Source organism: Brachyhypopomus gauderio, chromosome 4 (assembly GCF_052324685.1).
Source record: "Brachyhypopomus gauderio isolate BG-103 chromosome 4, BGAUD_0.2, whole genome shotgun sequence".
Taxonomy (NCBI): domain Eukaryota; kingdom Metazoa; phylum Chordata; class Actinopteri; order Gymnotiformes; family Hypopomidae; genus Brachyhypopomus; species Brachyhypopomus gauderio.
The window spans coordinates 21352692-21373470 of NC_135214.1; the positions used below are offsets into that span (position 1 = coordinate 21352692).

General features: G+C 47.0%; 1 protein-coding gene across 3 annotated transcripts; it reads right to left on the reverse strand.

Annotated features, from left to right (window-relative positions):
• Positions 1–1203: 1203 nt before the first annotated feature.
• Positions 1204–18943, reverse strand: dcaf1 (ddb1 and cul4 associated factor 1). 3 transcript variants are annotated; one of them, XM_077003010.1, is made up of 25 exons: positions 18789–18943; positions 16438–16561; positions 16234–16310; positions 13555–13628; positions 13249–13362; positions 13034–13171; positions 12369–12917; positions 12070–12171; positions 11707–11865; positions 11137–11316; positions 10763–10972; positions 10426–10595; positions 6889–7013; positions 5654–6707; positions 5271–5489; positions 4984–5182; positions 4753–4835; positions 4552–4636; positions 4071–4304; positions 3746–3839; positions 3504–3608; positions 3310–3383; positions 3122–3214; positions 2450–2735; positions 1204–2359 (listed from the first exon to the last, which is right to left on the reverse strand). In XM_077003010.1, exons 1-25 carry the CDS (start codon positions 18835–18837, stop codon positions 2304–2306), a joined length of 4653 nt encoding a protein of 1550 aa, XP_076859125.1. In that variant the 5' UTR covers positions 18838–18943; the 3' UTR covers positions 1204–2303. The 3 variants fall into 3 exon arrangements, with proteins under 3 accessions (XP_076859125.1, XP_076859124.1, XP_076859126.1); XM_077003009.1 differs by having other exon boundaries at positions 1204–2362; XM_077003011.1 differs by lacking the exon at positions 18789–18943 and adding an exon at positions 18491–18715 and having other exon boundaries at positions 1204–2362.
• Positions 18944–20779: the final 1836 nt, after the last annotated feature.

Sequence of the window (20779 nt, forward strand, 5' to 3'; positions counted from 1 at the left end):
CTCCACGTCTCCTGGTAGCGCCTCCAGCCTCTGGACACTACGCTGACAGACACAGCAAACCTTCTTGCCACAGCTCGTATTGATGTGGCATCCTGGATGAGCTGCACTACCTGAGCTACTTGTGTGGGTTCTAGAGTCCGTCTCATGCTTCCACGAGTGTGAAAGGACCACCAACATTCAAAAGTGACCAAAACATCAGCCAGAAAGCATAGGTACTGAGAAGTGGTCTGTGGTCCCCACCTGCTCACTAGACTAATCACCTGCATCATCTTCATCATACAGGCTAGTGTTGAGTCAAGCTGAGAACTCACAATCTGTGAGCTATTTCCAACCTTCGTGAAGGCAGAGGTAGGGGTCAAGGGTCAGCCGCTCTTCTCACTCACACAGGTAGGGGTCAAGGGTCAGCCACATACAGCCTGCCACACTGATTGGCCACTAATGGGCTTAACTGTAGCTACTGTTGAACAGGAAGGACGTGATTACAGACATTACCAAGTCCATTGTCCTCAATTGCAGCACCATCCACAGGAAAGAAATCTCATTGTAAGTTATTTCCCCTAGTATTCTACTACTCACTCTTTACCTCAACAGACAACCCCAGGATCTCCTAGAGGCTCTTGAAATCCTGTCCTGGTGAAAGATGTTTCAGCTCCTGTATGGAGAGCCCTCTAATAACTCACGTCCACAATAATAATGGCTGTTGTGCAATTCCCTAAAGACTTCACAGCCCAGGAGGTCTTCAGTAAGCAGCGGGCCACAGCTCTACCTCAACAGGCTCCGAGACTGCTCCACAGAATTAGTGGATGGAGACACTACTGTAGTTCTGGATCATGGACACCCTTGGCTGGCACTGCTCTCATCTGTGTAGAGAAGACGTACAGTGGTCTACATGCATGTATAGACTACTGCAGCCTCAATGAAATCACTGAAAAAAAATGACCTTGTCCTTATTTCTGCCCTTCATCAACTTTGAGAACACCAGCTTTGACAACAATGGACAAAGACAGAGTCCTTAAAATAAATAAAATTAATGTTTAATTGCAAATCTCCCAACACTACTTCGTTTTGAAAGTTTAATTTATAAATGTTATGCAAAACCTTACCCAAGACAAATGATTTACAAACTGGTACTCAACAATTTCACTTTTTTCCTGCACTGTTCCTGAAATACAGAAACCTCAAAGATTCATAAGAAACAAGAGACACAAATGAGATCTTTTTAATCGTATTTATAGTAAAAATACTTTGATACATACAGACTGTACATTGGAGCTTTACATTTGGGAAACTATGAGCAATCACCTAAAATCATACTGAAATGACCAACCCTTCAAAACCAAAAATGCTGGTATAGGACTTTAGCTGCAGACCGCACCTTTGGGTATAACCACTTTCCTGCAGTTCAATAGACTTTGATCGTGATCACTTTCTGACCTATTCCCAGAATCGTACCCATACTACAAAATAAACGTAAGCGGAGATGCAACTCATAAGATTCCTTCTTCTCAAAACTATAAGCGCTAATTGTTTTTAATTTGAACAAACTGAAAAGAACACAAAGGAGAACATTAGTTACTGTGGGCAGCCCTGAAACAAGCCACCAAAACATTCTGGAGGCAAAAATGTGATGCTTTAAGGGAAATTAAATCAAACAGGCACACCATTAAGAGGAGTAGGCAGTTCAGTGTCTCAGACACAGATACACACAAACGTACTAACATTCACGTCCAGTAATGGCTGAAAAGTACAGCCCCAAAAGTGACCAGACATCACACACTCAGCTCTTTTTTGTGAGCACACTCTTCAAAACAGAAATGCTCTCTCTCTCACACACACACACACACACACACACACACACACTCCTCTTAAAACATTTGTTGGCATTAGAAAAAATTAAAAATAAAAATTACACATTCAAAAATGGGGAAACTTTAGAACACTTTTTTCATGAAAACTTTTTTCTGAGGTTTTGTTTTGAAACTAACACACATGCTTCATCAAGCCTCATCAAGCCACCCTCCTATGAAACAAGAGCCTCCATGTTCCTGCAGTAATACCTACTGCCATTCTCCAAAACGCCGCCCATCTGGTTAAAAGGGGTGGGTGTTCACGGCCACACAGCTCTTCAGGGCACCAGTCAGGAGTGGCCGCTACTCTGGACCGTTTTCAACCCCAACAACCTTTTCATTCTTGCTTGTTTCACCGCGATTCACTTGACATTTTATCGTCATCTTTCCTCTCAGCGGCGTTCACCTCCGAGATGAGAGTAAGATTGTGCTTCCTGATTTGGGTTTCTTACTGGTTCACTCATTCAGGGAGAGAATGATGTCGTCTTCCAGGTCAGAGTTGTCGGAGCTATCTGCTGGAACAGAAGAGGGGAAGGGTGAGGACGCTGGAGGACGTGTGGACGCCACGTCCACTCTGGGGTCTTACTGAAACTGGGACTCACCATTATCCAGCACTAGATCCACATCCCCCTCATTATCTTCAGAATCATCGTCGTCGTCATCGTCGTCGTCGTCATCATCATCGTCATCGTCGTCGTCGGCCTCTTCCTCTAGGAGGCGAGCTACCTCTTCATCGTCAGACGGAGAGAAATCCTGATCACCGTCCTCTTCCTCTTCTTCTCCATTGTTCTCATTCTCCAGCTCCGCCAGCAAGGGGTCTGTGTCAATGTCATCTATGTCGTCATCGGAGTCATCATCATCATCCTCTTCTTCTTGATCTTCATCCTCCTAGACGATTGAAGGCACAGCAGATGAATCTCCAACAATTTCTATAACGCATTTTGTTTATTACGATCTTGGTTAACCCAACTGTGTCATTATATCCAGAGATTATTATAGATTATTAGATTACACTGAAAAATGTACCAGCTACATGAAGACTGTCCTCATATGCTTATACACTTCTGCACTTCCTAAAATGTCTTTCCTAGCACATTTAATTAGGAATTATGGTAAATAATTTGGAATTTGAAATCAAGATAATTGAATTTTTTTTTAAATTTCCTAACATTTCAGGATAACATAAAAAATGTTCAACAGATATACTGACGTTTGCCTTTTCAAAATTCATACAATACTCCAAATAACGAACAATAAAACTGAGATGTACTCACCTGATCTTCCTCGTCCTCTTCCTCTTCAGCAAGTCTTTGGCGACCAACTTCATAAAGCCGACAAACTGTGTCCATATTGATTGAATCCTGATTCTATTTTGAAACAAATGTTTTGTGATTACAGTATACGCCTACGTCTGTGGTGCAGTTATGAGGTATCGGGCCTGCGTGAGCTGAATGTGACTTACTTCGATCACTGCCAGGTAACAATCTTTGGTGTCTGTGCAGAGGTCAAAAATGTTTCTCTTTACGTCGATGGTGGCTATGAAGACCAAGGAAACACATGAGTATTTCTGCACAGTCACATGTGTCAGCTGTGATCTCACAGGTACAAACAAAATGGGGGCGTGTCCTTAAGCAGCAATGTGAACTCGGGCTGTACCAATGGGCTTGTAGTCAGTGGCGTCAAAGGTTCTGAAGGAGGAGCCAAAGGGACTCTTCATCTGCTGCTCCATCATGTCGTCCTCATCATCGGCCTGCAGCATCGCTGCCGTACAGCAGTTACCAGGGAGAACATGGAGGGGATGAGATACAACAAACCTGAACCGTTTCCTGTACCACTACATGGGCACATACGTTGGGAGTGTGTTGGTGAAGGGTTTGGAGTCTGGGATGAGGTGTTACCTCCGTAGATGACCGTTCCATTGTTGTTGAAGACGATACGACACTGATCAAGTGCTGGAACCATGTGCAACAGATGAAACGTCCTCAAGTCCCACTGATATAGAACTTAAAGAACCATATGCATTGCAAAGTAAAAAAACAACTTAGATGTGTTTTATTTAAATTGGCTTTAGGGTATAAGGGACGAGTTATGGGAACAGAAGAGTTGATAAGCTGCTATCATGTGAAACAACTTCGCTCTCTTCGTTATTTTCAAGTAATATATTAAATAAACATTAAGTAAATATTGTGTAGTATATGTAAATGAGTCCAGTTTGGAGGATACAATTTCGGTGTTGATGATGACCTCCAGGCCGTTGGGGTGGAAGACGCCACTGATGTTCATGTTGAACTTGTCGAACTTGTGTATGGCCTGGGCAGAGCGCACGTCCCACATGACCCCGTCGTTCAGGACCAGGTCGTCCGTGGGGTTAAAGGTGGCACAGTTGCGCTTGTAGTTGTTGGCCAGGTCGGGGTTGTTCAAGGTCAGAGTCTTCTGTCCTGTCTGAATGTCGTAGATCTGAGGGAGTCAGTCCGTGAAAACTTGGTCATCGCTTATAATCACGAGCAGAAAGCAACATGGCACATTAACTTCTAGAAATGAAGACTATGAGAACAAACCCATTAACATTTATATATTAACATTATTTATAAGTATGGAATAATCAATGTTGCTGAAGGCTTCAGTTAACATTCAAAGGAACACACTGTACATTTAGGTATTACCTTCCATCATCAGAATGATGAAAACATATTTCACAACTTACATGGGCGATGTGTTCCTTTGTGCCGATGACTCTATCCTGGGACAGTTTACTGAACTCCACATAATGATCATCTAAAAAGGAATGTCTACAAAAGACAAGGACAACTTACTGGCAAATAAAACTAACTCCAACTGTCCTGAGAAGCACAATGTGCTACAGAGACCCTAGAGAGACATGTTCAGAGAGTGTGTGTGTCTTTACTTTATTATGAAGACAGATTTCATCCCCCACAGGGCCGACAGAGGATAGCTCCAGGAAGCTGATGTCAATAGTAATGACCCATCCTGCAAAAGACAAAGTCTTAAATCGTCTTTGTTACAGATGAGACTGGCCTTTTTGACGAGTTCAGGCAAATAACACAAACAGCAGCAAAATAACTCTGAAATGCTCACAAATTTTCAAACTTTATAAAGTGTGTGTGTGTGTGGGTACCCTGGAGGGCTCGAGGTGTGTGATGGCGGAGCTGTGGCAGCTGTAACTGGCCTCCTCCTGACCGCTGAAGACGTTGTAGAGTTTGAGCTGACCAGTGCATGTGCCCAGCATCAGGAAACGCTCACGCGCCGAGAACGCACAACACATGAAGCCACTCTCATCCTCCTCCGCTTCACGGAACACGGAGATGGGTCTGAACCTGGAGAGAGACACACACACATACACACACACATTAAAATCAATGAAAGACAACTCTCATTACGTGGTACTAGTGGTTATGGCCATACCTGCTGAAGATGAGATGTCTGTCGAAGCAGCCTCCGTCCACACCGCCGTATTTGGGGTAGACGACCCGGCGCGTGTGTCGGGCCGTGAAGCTGGTGGGGGCCTGGCGTCTCTGCTTGGGCTCGGGGCACTGGTGGGGCGTGAAGAGGCTGAAGGGGGGGCAGGTGGTGACGGGGTTCTTACAGCGGGCGTGCTGTTCCCGCAGGTACTCAGTTATGATGCTGTGGGTGGAGGATGAAACATTTATTCATATACTGAGTCCCTATAGACCTTTAAATGTAATTTTTTTTGTATAAACTAGGTTTTGATGTTGCTTTATAACGGAGTGTAGTGTTAATCAGCTGGGTAGTGTTAATCAGTTAATCATTAACTCCACGCAGCAGACCTGTCGAGGGCCGGCGGGGACGGTAGATGGCGGTCCAGCTGTTTCTTCATGGCTGGACTCTGGCTAAACGCACCATGGTCCGATTTCTGCCTCAGAACCCGCGGTTTCTTCCCGGCTGCGCAGGGGGACGGCCGCTCCCTCGAGAAGACGATGCGGCCAATCAGAGGAGAGCCGTTGCTATGGTGAGGTGCTGCGGGAGTGGCCGGGGGCAGAGGCTGCGAGGTGGACGGGCGGGGCTGAGGGTGAAGGGGCAAGGCAGCCGCGTGAGGGGCGTGGCCCCCGAGCCGCGCCGCCACCCCATTGGCCAGCCGGGGAGTCCGCGGGATGGAGGCGGGCGAGGGGGGCGTGGCCACGGCCACAGGCACGAAGGGCACGACGGCGGCGTGGACGCCCATGGGTAGCTCCGCCTCTTTGGTCAGCGCGCTGGCCGTGTCGGTCAGGCCCTTGGACAGGAGGTGGTTACGGATGAGCAGCAGCAGCTCCTTCTCGGGGAAGGTGATGCGAGACTGGGCCACCACGCTGGCCCGCTGCAGCCGGGCCAGCGACACGTCGGCGCCCATGAGCAGCGGCTTGCCCGACACCTGCTCGATCAGCTCCGCCGCGTACTTGCAGAAGCGCATGTGCTCGGTGCGCTTGTCCTGCAGAACCGGTTCCTTCATCAGCTGCTGGATCTGCCCGCTGCTGAACAGGGGCAGTTTGCCGATGATCTGACGCACGGCCGCGCTGCGGGCCAGGCCCACCAGGGCTTTGCAGGCCAGCGAGCGGATCTGGTCGGCGTCCGTGATGGGCATCTTGACCGTCAGCAGCGAGAGGAGGACCTTGATGCCGTTGTTGGACTGCACCACGTTCCACATCTTGGCCAGGACGCTCTCGCTGGGCCGGTGCGTCTGGGGCAGGCGACGGCGGGGCGTGCCCGAGATGAACTTCCCGATGCTCGAGACTCGTTTGTCGGGCGCGCACACGCAGTTTATCACCACCTGCAGGGCCGACTTCTGGATCTCTGCGTCGTTCACGAACACCTCGCCCTCGGCAACGACCAACACGATACTCATTCCTGCGTGTGAAAAGCGGAGTATTTTCCCATTACCAGATTATAGTGCTATAGTTCAGCTCCACCTCATCTAGTTTCTTCGTAATAACGGACCCGGCGTACATCTGGAGAAGCCAGACCGTGCGAGTAGCCGTAGCTTCCTGCTGGTAAACACAGAGGCGAGCGTTAGTGAACAGTTCCTCACCTACTGTGGAGATGGTAGAACCTCCTTCATCCAGCACGGCCACGTTCTCGTCCAACAGGAGCTGCGTTTTGGGGATAACCGTCAGGATGCTGAGAATATCCAGCGCATAACGCACAGTGTCGCTCCTGGGGGACAAAATATGCACCTTTAAGTTCCAGCTGATCTACCTGCCATGTCTGCTGATGGGTGTGTGGGTGTGGACCCAGCTGTGGACGAATCACGCGGTGTGCAAGTCTAGAAGTGTAACTTAAACACCATAATAAAAGAAGTGTAAAGAGAAACATCACAACTCATTTCATTTCAGCATCACCCCATGAAGTACGCAGCTAATTCTACACACTTAAGCTATATGACTAAAGGAAAGACAGTACAAAGATAAGAAATCTAATTTAACAATAAGGCATTTCTTTGGCTTACCTTTCCCCCCCCCAAAGCTGTGGATTCAGTGTAAATTACATAAAAGTTGTGTCAGCCTAATAATTTTAGCAGTTTACACTCGTGTCAAGTATCTGCTGTCAACATTTGTCATCTTCGCATTCTTTACGACTCTTCCCCCGTCTGACCACCTAATGCCAAAAATGTCAGAACTTGGAATTCTGATTTTATGTAGGTTTCCGTCGCCACAACCGATTTACTTTCTCCATGTGTGGAACTGATGTGTCCTTTCTGCAGTCTTTTATTAGCGCACTTCTACCACCTCCACCCTCACCTCCACCCCCACCCTCACCCCCACCCCCACCCCCACCCTCACCCCCACCCCCACCCCCACCCTCACCCTCACCTCCACCCCCACCCCCACCCTCACCCCCACCCTCACCTCCACCCCCACCCCCACCCTCACCCCCACCCTCACCCCCACCCTCACCTCCACCCTCACCCCCACCCTCACCCCCACCCTCACCTCCACCCTCACCTCCACCCTCATTCTGAGATAATCTGCCAGGGCAGCTACACATTTCTCCATGGAAAAGAATGATTGTGCTTTCAGAATGAAGGCAGCCAGGTTGCTGGCCAATCAAGCCAACGGACAGCGGTGATCATTTATGCGGCCTGATAACTTTCTTAAAATAGGAATGAGCAATGTACCATTAACTTGAATATATTCAGAATTGGGGACAACCATTTTGTCAGTTATTAAATGTTGCACAAGATGTATTTACCAACTGAAATAGCATCTATTGAAACATACTGTGTGTGTATAAGTTTAAATACACATGTGCCCAAACTTGTACTGATTTCTTATGGTGGCCTATTTTATACACATTTTAATCACCTCTTATCCACGATCATCATGTGTACATGTTTTTATGTAAATATTACTGCCACTTGTATGTTTATTGATCAGACTTTGAAACAAAGTATAAGCTTGTTATACCTTACAATAAATACATTCATCCTACATACGCTTGAGAGGCGCACGTTTGCGGGGCACGTTTGCAACGGGGGCACGCTCAAGACCACTATCTCCAATCAAATAGTATCCATGAAAAGTTCCAATCAGGATTTAGACCAAACCACAGCACTGAAACAGCTTTACTCAGGGTAGTAAATGATCTACTAATATCGGCCGATAATGGGCTCGTCTCGTTCCTTATACTGTTGGATCTTAGTGCAGCTTTTGATACTGTAGACCACAACATTTTGCTGGATAGACTAGAAAACACAGTAGGTATTAAAGGAGTCGCACTCTCCTGGTTTAGATCATATTTAACTGACCGCTTCCAATGTGTAAGTGTTAATAATAAAACCTCTAAATCTGTGCAGGTTAAATATGGTGTCCCACAAGGGACAGTCCTAGGACCACTTCTATTCACACTGTACATGTTACCCTTAGGCGAAATTATGCATAAGCATGACATCAGTTTCCATTCCTACGCAGACGACACTCAGCTATATTTATCGGCAAAACCCGATGATTTAGGCGCAAACAGTAAGATTGAGAAATGTGTAGAAGAGATAAAACATTGGATGGCATGTAACTTTCTAGCACTAAATGCCGATAAAACAGAATTGATAATAGTTGGGTCTAGGGCTGCGAGAGACAAGATACATAATGCAGCATTGAATCTACATTCTTTTACTATAACCCCCAGCGCAGAGGTAAAGAACTTGGGCGTCACAATAGACCCAGATCTCTCGTTCGATACACATATTAATAATATAACTAGGGTAGCGTTCTTTCACTTGCGCAACATTGCCAAAATTAGAAACATATTAAATATTAGTGATGCAGAAAAACTAATCCATGCATTCATATCCTCTCGTTTAGATTATTGCAACAGTCTCCTAGCTGGATGTTCTGGTAAATCGATAAACAAACTCCAGCTGGTTCAGAACGCAGCAGCACGAGTTTTAACAAAAACTAAAAAGTTTGATCACATTAGTCCCGTACTATCGTCATTACACTGGCTGCCAATTAGATTCCGTATTGACTATAAAATACTTTTATTAACATATAAAACGCTGCATGGCTTAGCTCCAGACTATCTTAGTGAACTTATTGAACAATATAACCCAGCGCGTTCACTTCGCTCGCAGGACGCAGGGTTATTAACTGTTCCTAGGATCAAAAAGATCACAGCAGGTGGAAGAGCCTTTTCTTTTAAAGCTCCACAATTGTGGAATAATCTTCCTGCCTCTATTCGGGACTCAGACACAGTCTCAATGTTTAAAACTCGATTAAAGACTCATCTGTTTAGTTTGGCCTTTGATTAATCTGTTACATATTTACTACATCTCGTATCTTTTCTCCGAGGTTCACCTGGAGAGTAACATTGCAGTCGGAGCCTACAATACCAGCATCGCTGCTCCGACACGGAATGAAAGCCTGGCGTTCATCAATAGACATTTACAGTGACAATATCATAACCCAGAACTTTCATTTTTACCTTTACTTAGTCTGATTGTGTGATTTGTGTGTGACTTGTGTATTTGTCTGTATTTTGTGTAATCTGTGTGTTAACGGGCCGCCGAATGGAGGATGGGTTCCCTTTTGAGTCTTGGTTCTCCCGAGGTTTCTTCCTATTCCCCACTATCTTAGGGAGTTTTTCCTCGCCACTGTCGCCCTTGGCTTGCTCATTAGGGTTCTGGACCCGTAGTATTGTTAACCTTTTAAATCCTGTAAGGCGCTTTGTGACAACATGTGTTGTGAAAAGCGCTATACAAATAAACTTTGATTGATTGATTGATTGACGTTTGCGGGGAATACACGCTTGCGGGGCACGCTCAAGACGGGCACGCGTTTGCGGGGCACGCTCAAGACGGGCACACGTTTGCAGGGCACGCTCAAGACGGGCACACGTTTGCGGGGCACGCTCAAGACGGGCGCACGTTTGCGGGGCACGCTCAAGACGGGCGCACGTTTGCGGGGCACGCTCAAGACGGGCGCACGTTTGCGGGGCACGCTCAAGACGGGCGCACGTTTGCGGGGCACGCTCAAGACGGGCGCACGTTTGCGGGGCACGCTCAAGACGGCCGCACGTTTGCGGGGCACACTCAAGACGGCCGCACGTTTGCGGGGCACGCTTGCTAGCTCACCTGCCGTAGTAGGTCCTCCAGTCACAGGCGATGGAGATGAGCTGCAGCAGGAGCTGCACGCAGGAGAGTTTGTGGAAGACCTCCGCAGGCTCCCAGTACAGACGCACAGGACCATACTCGATCAGAAACTCCACCATCTCCACCACCTGATCGTGGGTGTAGGAGCAAGGCTGAAACACACACACACACACACACACGATTAACTTTGACATGAGTGCTTGCACTTGGATAGGGGGTGACGGTCAGCAAGCATAACTGAACATATAAAATGCTGGTGCATATCTGCATGTGCTTTGCACAGAGAGCTAGACGTGTGTCCTGGCACACTGATGCGAACCTTGTAGTAAGGCTGCGGGTGGATGGGTGCTCCGCCCTCCGTCCGCTGTAGAGACTGCTTCACCTGCTCCACCTTGATGGCCAAGTGGGCCTCGAAGTACCTGCGGAGAGCCATGCAGGTGTGCTTGGCCGTCTGTCTGCTGGAGAAGATCTCGTCGTCGCTCAACAGCGCCCCCTGGTCCTCCGGGTTCAGGATCTCCAGCGTGCTTATCTGAGTGCAAACACCCACAAGAATAAAGACGAGGCAGAACCAGGCCTCACGACACCGTCCAGGAGAACGGTCAGACCGGGGACTTGGAATCCCAAACCTGATGGCTGTCAGAGTGTGTGTGTGTGTGTGTGTGTGTGTGTGTGTGTGTGTGTCCGCGCCCACACCAGGTTGACGAGGCGCCTCAGGCCGTCCTGCTTGTCGAAGAGCTCCAGCACAGCTCTGAAGGAGAAGCAGATGGAGAAGAACATGGTGGCGTGGCAGCAGCCGGAGGCGTGAGAGCACTCCAGCAGCCAGAGGGTGTAGTTCACCACCTCAGACAGCAGCGAGTGGGGCAGCATGCACACCTGCGGGACACACGGGACCTTCAGGACAGACAGCTGCAGCCATTTTAAATAAGTCCAAAATGCAAAAACAGCAATAGCAATATTGGATTGTAATTTCCCCAATAGTTTCCTCAAACATTGGTCATTCCGAGTTTCAGGAACAACATCTTGCAAGATCGACCTTTCTTTAGAAGTCCAAGGCTACGGATGTCATAATAATCCAATCTTAAATCATCAGCTAATTAACAGGAGCTTGGCTTGGGCGGAATACACAACCCACTAAAATACACAGACTATAAGGTGCTTCAGGAACACCAACAGAAAACATCGGTCTACAGTACATGAACATACACGATGAAAGGATATTTCAGCACGTACGTGCGCGTGTAAGTCTGACGGGATTGTACCCACCCTCTCCATGGCGTCCTGGTTGTAGGCTAAGTAATACAGACACAGAGACACTCCTGTGGCAGCCATCGAGGGCCGTGGGATTTCCAGAAGCTTCTGCACTCCACCGTGGGCAACAAATTCTGCCGCAAACTTCTTATGCAGCAGGAGGGAGGCCAAGTACTGCAAGATGTACACAGTGTATGAAGTGTGTGTGTGTGTATGTGTGTGTGAAATGAAAAACCAACTATAAGGCTCCCTGAACCACCACCCAGAAGGTTCCATTTCTTTTACAGTTTCATACATGCATTCTAGAGGGGTGCTAGTCACCTGCAGCCTTGAGCCCAGGGCAACCAACACCGACGGGTCTGGAGATGAAGCTCTTACCTTGAGGGCCTCAAACGTCAGCTGGACATCGTTGGTCTGTTTGAGGTCCATGTAATGCATGAGAAGCTCCCGAGCGCCGAGTTGCATGAACACAGCCAGCAGCTACACACACACACACACACACACACACACACACACACACACGGCATCAGAGAGCTGCTGCAGAACAACCTGGATCACACTTTATAAAGCGGACAGGCTCTAGAGAGGGTGTGTGTCCTCGATGCACCTGCTCAAGTCAGTGTGTGGTCACTCCACTGAACAGTGTGAGAACCCATGTTGGGTTCTGGTGACCTTACCTCCTGGTACTCTCCCAGCGGAGTGAGGTACTGCAGAACCAGGCGCTGTTCAGTGCCGGGCGTGAGCGGGTACAGGTGGTAGTTGTTCCCGATCACCCACGGGCTCGTCTCCGACCAGCTGCTGTTGGACAGCTCGCTGAAGCTGCGTTCGGGCTCCGGCACGCTGAAGCTCAGCTTCTGCTTGGCCTTCCTGCCGCTCTCCCCCTCCGACCGCTTCCTCCAGTCCCTGGCGCCCTCGCCGGGGCCGTCCGGCTCGTCCGGCTCGGACTGCAGCGCCGCCGCCGGCTTCATCAGGCCCTTGAGGGCCGAGCCGGGCCGGCCGCTCAGCTTGTGGGCGGAGCCGGGCTCGGGGGAGGGTCTGCTGTTCTGCAGGGGACGGACGGGGGAGGGGGTGGGCGTGGCGCCGGGGCCGAACTCCCCGTCCACCGCTTCCTCGTCCACGGGGAGGAGGGGCTCGGGGCACTTGCGCGGGCTGGGCCGTTTGAGGTCCTTCCTGCTCTCAGACTCTCTTTCCTGGAGCTCCCGTAGTCTCTGCAGCATTAGGGGAACCTACAAAAGAAAGACAGCGGCAAACCTGCCTAGTCAATATATTAATCTGTCCTCCGCAGGAATGATCTGTAATAGACAAAAACATTAGCAATGGTGAGAAAGGAAGTGGCACCGACCAACACTGAGTTCTCCTCACGGTAGTTGGCAGCGATGTCCTGGTTCTCCATGGCCCCAGCCAGCAGACCTGTGGCATAGATCCTCAAGGGCTGCTCAGCTTCCCGGGCCCATTTAAACAAGCGCTCCACAATGCCTTCCTACACACACACACACACATGGTTTGACCACCGCGGAGAGTCACTGTATGTCGGTAAGGATAGGAACCCATCCTAACCTTCTCCTGGAAGACCACGGCCGTCTCCAGGCCTGGCATGATGTCTAGCAGCAGGCGACAGGCGGCGGTGTTCAGAGGGCTTTCTCTGCTCGTCATGACATAGGAGTTCACCAGCTACGACACACACAACCAGCACCATGAACACTCCCCTCTGGTCCCTGCATTCACGCGCTCAGCCTCTCAAGGCTGATGACATCTGGCACAAGTGGCAAAGTCCTTTTCTTTGGTTTATTTTTTTCTTATTTTTCATGAGCAGAAGCAAACGTGTAGTTCACGTGAGTCAAAATCACAGAGTGTGTCTCTTACCGCATTCATGAAGTCGTCATTCTTAAACAGGATCTTCAACAGGTGTCCCAGCATGCACTCTGGGTCCGCTCGTCCTGACACAGATAAGAGGCGTAACATAACCACTTGGCAATGGTGATGTGGTGATACAATCACAAACGGACAACAGGTGACATGCGACCAGATGCCGAGGTCCGACTCAAATTTCAAACTTCCTCTACTGTTCACGTACGCAGGGCGAACTGTGAGAAATCCAAACATTATCCATACACATCTGCTATGCAAAGAGGTGGGATTGGTTGTGAACTCAGAATAAATAATGTCATTCACTGAAACAATGAAGCAGTGAAATGATCTTATTCAAAAGACTGGATTCAATCTTCCAGTAAAACATGTTTAGATACATTTTCCAGCAGTTTTTTTTCTCTCATAAGGCTCAATATTCCCATTTGTTCAATCGGGAATTTCAGCTTCTTAAAAGGTTCCAAGCAGCCATGGTGAATTTCAACAAGTTGTATATAAAAGCCGCAAAGCATTCAACAGGTGTTGCTGGCTTTCTATATGGCTGACATTCTATATGATATTCTATATGAACAGAAGACACAAATCACATTCTACCTCAGCCTGCACATGGGCTGACTTTAGCCATAACAATTACGAGAACCATAAATTACTTAGTTAAGACCATTTGCAAATAAATGGTTGAATTGACCAAAAAAACTGTTTTCACAGTTAGTTGGAATGAGTAGATGAGAAAGGTGTTTAACTTTTGATATTTATTGCACATCCACAGACCAGTGCAGGATAAAAATCCTTTAAAATCCCAAATCTTTGTTAAAAAAAAAAGCAAAAGTAAACAGTTACACTTAGGCCTGTGTTGAAAAAATCGATTTTCCGATTCAGAATCGATTCACATATGATGATCTGATAATCGATTCGTACGTCCAAAGATCGATTTTTTAAATTAAAATAATTTTTTACATTTCCCCCAGTGAAGTTTTACCCCCGCCTTGTCACTGAATTCACGCAGACGCGCTCCGTCTAACTAACTGTAAAACAACATGGTGTCGGACATTGACGGTAACGACGATAGTCAAATCGGAAATCTAGATTCAAAGAACTAAAAGGAACAAATACTCTCGACAAAACTAAAGCCATTTGCAAAACATGTGGAATAGAAGTCAAGCATTGCGGAAACACTACCAACCTGAAAAATCACCTGCTGCGGCATCACCCCTACCTCAAGCTAGAGCCACAGCAGATGATGCTAAAAGCTTCATTGGCACTGCCAGCTAATTCGGTACGTTATCAGAAAATAACCGAGGCGATTGCGGGCTTCATTTGCAAAGACATGCGGCCATATTCCGTCGTTGAAAACGATGGCTTCAGACACCTGATGAAAGTCGCGGAACCTCATTATTCAATTGTATCTCGCAAGCGATTGACGGAAGAAGTGATACCAAACATGTACCAGTCAGTTAAGGAAAACGTCAAGAAACACATTCAGTCAGCAGAGAGAGTGGGCATTACTTTACATTTTATACTTTCAGTTTATTAAGTGTGAGCACTTTTAAAATAAAAATGCATTTGGTAGCAACAGCTTTTGGGTGAATTCTTAATTATTTCAATCATAATAATAATGCACTGGTTAGTGTCCCAGTAGGCGTCCACTGTTGCAGATATAGACACCTCAAAGATGTCCTCTGTTTATTGTCCTGGATTACCTTTCTTGAAGGTAGATTTATGATGACCCTTTTCACCAGTCTTCCAGCCATCAGTAACTACCAACTACCAGTAACTACTTGCTGTTTAATATCGATATAATACTAGTTTTAACTATAATACTAGCATCTCTACAGTCAGTAAACAGCTCAAATAAATTTTTAATAACACTAAACCCCTGAATTGGATCGAATCGATTAAATCGGATTAAATTGAAATAAATCGATTCTTAATCTTCAGAATCGGATCGATTCTTGGAATTTGAATCAATACCCAGCCCTAGTTACACTATATAAAGTACATTTACATCTATCAAATTAAATTCTCTCAACCTGAGACAACTGGTTTGTTCACAAAGAGAAGTAAACAACAATAAAACCTCTATTCTTAATTAAACAAATCAAATACCCAGTCTGGTAGACATTCAGGAACTTCAAGTATTTTCTTAGATAATGTTTATATCGCCACCTTGAAAATGCTAATTTTTCTTCGGCTTGCTCCTGATTTGCCATTTCTGCCTCTTCTCCGTTTGTTTCGTGTGTCACTGGTGTGCTGGTGAACACTGGTGATCACATATGGATGGATGCACTACGATACGCGTGTGGAGAAATAGACGCAAATAGACTCAAATAGACCCTCAGTCAGCTGGGGTTAGATCCTCCTACTGCTTGGTTCAAATAACTGTGCCTTTCATATTAAATGATGCAACATCAACCATTTTACATATGCTAATTCAACGATGCCATTATTTCCACAGTGGACAATTCTGCTTAATTTGCTACTGGCGCTATTTGACATGTCATGTTTTAATCAGGTAAACAGAATGATTAAGGCTTAAGCGTTAATTATTATTATTATTATTATTAATAACTGTCAGAAAGCCTCCTAGAGCACACAGAATGCATAATTCGGAAAAGATGGACAGCCTAAGGGCTAAGAAAAGTAACACTGCATGAAGCAGAGAGCATTATTCAATACCTGGATGACGGTCATCAAACGGGTCAGGATCGGCCTTATGGTACTCTTCTGTCTCCCGCTCTACCAGCTCCGAGATTCTGGGAGGTGGATGTTGAGGGGGGGGGGGGGGGGGGGGGGGGGAAGGAGGAGGTAAGCACCTTTCTCAGTTACTTTTATTCCACTCTACAAAAGCGTAAGGCAGTCAGAGGTGGGGTGTGCCCTCACTTGGTAAGAATGTTGACCAGGTCTTGTGTGCTGCCCTGTTGCTCACGCTCCCACTGCTCCAACAGAGCGGTCAGCTCCGCTTTCGAGTCCACGCTGCCCTCGACGGCAGACGCCATCACTCGGCCTGCGAGAGAGAAACACTGTTGTGGCTGCAGTCAAGCACGGTGAAGCGAGGCAGTGAGGGCGAGAATGTAGAAATCTGTAAAGACATAAAACCGTTCTGGCAGGAAGTGTCAACTGACTTATTCCAAGAATAGAATGCATAGTCAAGAAAGCGAGACTTTGCAACCACCGTTGCTTTTTCTCAAGGGCGTTTTGTACAGCATGCCAGCCACAAACAGCTCCTAGCCACCTCCAGGGACACCAACAGCCAGCAAGAGGTGAGCAGTCAGGATCCCACCACACCAGCCTTGACCAAACCCCCAAACTGCTAAACACATCTAGTTTCAGATCTAGACCCCCATCCCTGGGTCAAAGTGACGGGCTACAGGTGCTCGCTGTCCTACCTATCCAGCACTAATGCGTTTCTGCGCACATCATTTACTTTATTTACGTTTCCGGTGTTTTATGTACTGTACATACGGTGTACTTCAATCAAGTTCTACTGTACTTTTCATATTAATCAATATTTATTTTCTTCTAGTATACAAACGCAGAATAAGGTGATTGTTCCTTGCGTGGTCGTAGTGATTAAAGTGGTTTCTTTCTGTGGCGCACACATGTTAATAGGCAGGTACGCCGCTACATCTCGCACTGATGTGGGTGAGAACAGCTAGTGGGGTTAGCGTGGTAATCGCCCAGCTACCCCACCGTTAGGGGCGTAATGAGGGCGAACGTGAGGTAACGTTTAGAGTTATCAGGTGTTCCAGCCCTCTGTGTCGCTGCTGTAGGGGCTAGCAGATAACAGGGCGGCGCTCTGGATCTGAGAGTACCTCACACTGCCTCACTACCTCACAACCTCACACTACCTCACCACATCCTCACACTACCGCACGCTGCCTCACAACCTCTCACTGCCGCCTCACACTACCTCACTACCTCCTCACACTACCGCACACTGCCTCACAACCTCTCACTACCGCCTCACACTACCTCACTACCTCCTCACACTACCGCACACTGCCTCACTACCTCACCACCTCACACTACCTCACGCTGCCTCACAACCTCTCACTACTGCCTCACTACCTCACCACCTCACACTACCTGACGCTGCCTCACAACCTCTCACTACTGCCTCACACTACCGCACGCTGCCTCACAACCTCTCACTACTGCCTCACCACCTCACACTACCTCACTACCTCCTCCCACTACCGCACACTGCCTCACAACCTCTCACTACCTCACCACCTCACACTACCGCACGCTGCATCACAACCTCTCACTACTGCCTCACACTACCTCACACTACCGCACGCTGCCTCACCACCTCACACTACCTCACTATCTCCTCACACTACCGCACGCTGCCTCACAACCTCTCACTACTGCCTCACACTACCTCACCACCTCACACTACCTCCTCACACTACCGCACGCTGCCTCAACCTCTCACTACCACCTCACACCACGACACTGCCTCACACCACGACACTGCCTCACACTACCTCACACTACCTCACACCACGACACTGCCTCACACCATCTCACTACCTCACACCGGCTCACCCCACACCACCTCTCACTCTACCCCACACCACCTCTCACTCTACCCCACACCACCTCTCACTCTACCTCATATCGAGAGAGCTGCTAGCTGCTTGTAGCTTAGCGAGCTAGTCCGGGAGCTGCGCGTGCTAAGCCTTCAGATTAAGAGCGTCCCAGTGAGGCTTCACGAGAGTGAGAGGGGTCGGGGTAGCGACCCAGCCCGACACGACCCGCACCCAGCGGCCTGGAGCTGCACACAGCCGACCTGACCCGCACCTGGCGGCCTGGAGCTGCACTAAGAACGCTAGCTGCCCGTTAGCTGCTCGGCTAGCTGCTCCACTACACCCGCTCTGTCTCCACTAGCACGCAGCTAATGCTAACTAGCGAGCAGCGGCCGTCTCACCTCACAACAGCGCCCAGTCCTCCTCACTCACTGCCCCACACCGGGGGAATACGCCGCGCTGCAGGTGTTTATAATCCGGGGGTGTTTATAATCCGGGAGTATTTATAATCCTTCACGAGATCATTTAATTCGAGTCTGCCGTGCGCGTGAACTGTATCATGGCGACCACGTTCTGAGCGTCACGATTCCGCGACCGCCGTCGCTTCTTAATGACGCCCGGGCCGGGTCCGCCGCGCTACACTGCCACATCCGAACAGTTCGGAGGTCGCGGTGCAAAAAACACACAAAGATTTCTTACTGTGCGCGATGCGTCTGCTTGCACCTATGAGTCGTACGCGTACTATCATGTTCCGAATGTATTTAGTCTTTGGTCATGAAGTTTTCCTGAGAGGTGTGAGAGTGGTGGGCATGGCGGAGTAATGATGAGTATTATTTACTACAGCAGCTGTCATACTCAGATAACCCAAATCACCCTGAACCCGGCGGGTGTGGAAGCTCGTTCGCTTTTGGGTCACACCTACATTTATTTAGCCTATATGAAACACTGGGACGGCTATACGCCCAAACGTGTTCATCTTAGTCAACTTGGGGATGTTCTTTATTTTCGTTTTTCATATGTTAAAACCAGACTCGGCGTGAAAGCCTTAAAATATAAATCTCTATTGTGAGGATCATGTCAGAAATAAATCCTCTCTTTCTGCAGTATCTGGTTATATTCCAACTTGGCAGTAAAACGGACGTTTACAACAGTTGTTGATCAGACACTGACCCAGGCTCAGTTTATCAGATATTAAATAATTTAAACTTAAATAATTGTACTGAAATCCATGATTTAGGTTTCTCTAATTTTGCATTATTTATATAAACACGTGTACAGCTTTTTTTTAAAGGAGCCATTTTGTATACAATAGTTCCAGGTTTCTACAATAGTTAATTGATAAAAAAAAACTTTTGTTGTAATTGTTGTAAGGGTCAGTGTATCTTTTAATAATATACGAACTAACTGTGATACCGTGATAACCGTGATACCGCGGTATTTTCTGAGCCGGTTATCATACCGTGAAAATCTCATACTGTTGCAACCCTAGTTCTGTAATACGTTTTAGTTTAGCAATCATTCTGAGATGAAAAAAGTTAGACCTGGCCAATAAGTTGACTTGCATTTAAAATCCTCTACCACATTATTGTGTGGGCGTTTAATTCTATAGGCTTGTTTAAATTTTATCTAGCTTTTATTGATTGTGTGTTATTAGTCTGGCTGCATTCCAGCCACAGGAATAGAAATCCTGCAAAAACAACAAAAAAACTTTTAAATCAAAGTATTAATGTTTGTTTTAGCATAACGCTTATGTGTTTAGGTGTTAGTCTGACTAGGAATAATGGTAATCAACAAAAATATTTGAACTATTATTTACAAATAATTAGCTTCCTTTTCAAAATAAAGTCTTCTTTCACTAGATAAATTGCATTTTTGCTTGGAGCAGACCCACGTGTCTTTTCCACCAGACCATCACAGTTTATTTGCTCATAATATCCCTAAGGTGTTTACTTTGGATAAAACACTGGGCTGAAATATATGGTAACACATCTTAAGAAACAATGGTGAATATATGGTAACACATCTTAAGAAACAATGGTGAAACCAAATCTGAATAGCAAATGGTGGAGCCCTCAGGCAAGATTAAATATTAGGAAGAGAACACAATTACAATTAGAGTTTAGCAGACATTCTTTTCCAGAGCAATCAGGTGTATCCTCTCTGGAAATCAAACCAACAACCTTACTGTTGTAAATGATGTCAGATAAAATATTTTAGTTACTAGGGTGACCCCGATGATCTTTCAAAACCTGATAAGAAATGTCAAACATTTAAACGAAGCACATTTTTTCAGTCCAGTCTTACAACAGTAGCAACAGTGAGATTCTATTTTCTTTTTGGGAAGAAAACACCATGATTAAACTTTACATCATGTACCACACCTTCTCTGTTAGTAAACGGAAATAAGAGCAGTAACGTCCCTTATGCTGTTTTGTACAAGGGAGCACACAAACTTTACAACAGTTGTTGTCACAAAGCAGCTTTACAAGTGTCCGAGTCCAAGCCCCCAGTGAGCAAGACAAGGGCGACAGTGGCAAGGAAAAATTCCCTAGTTTTTTGCATGAGGAAGAAACCTTGAGAGGAACCAAGACTCAGGGGGGGAACCCATCGACACCGGTCACCATGACAACAATTATTTAGACAGAAAGAAATTAAGGAAAGGAAAAGATATAATAATGTCCATCATGGTG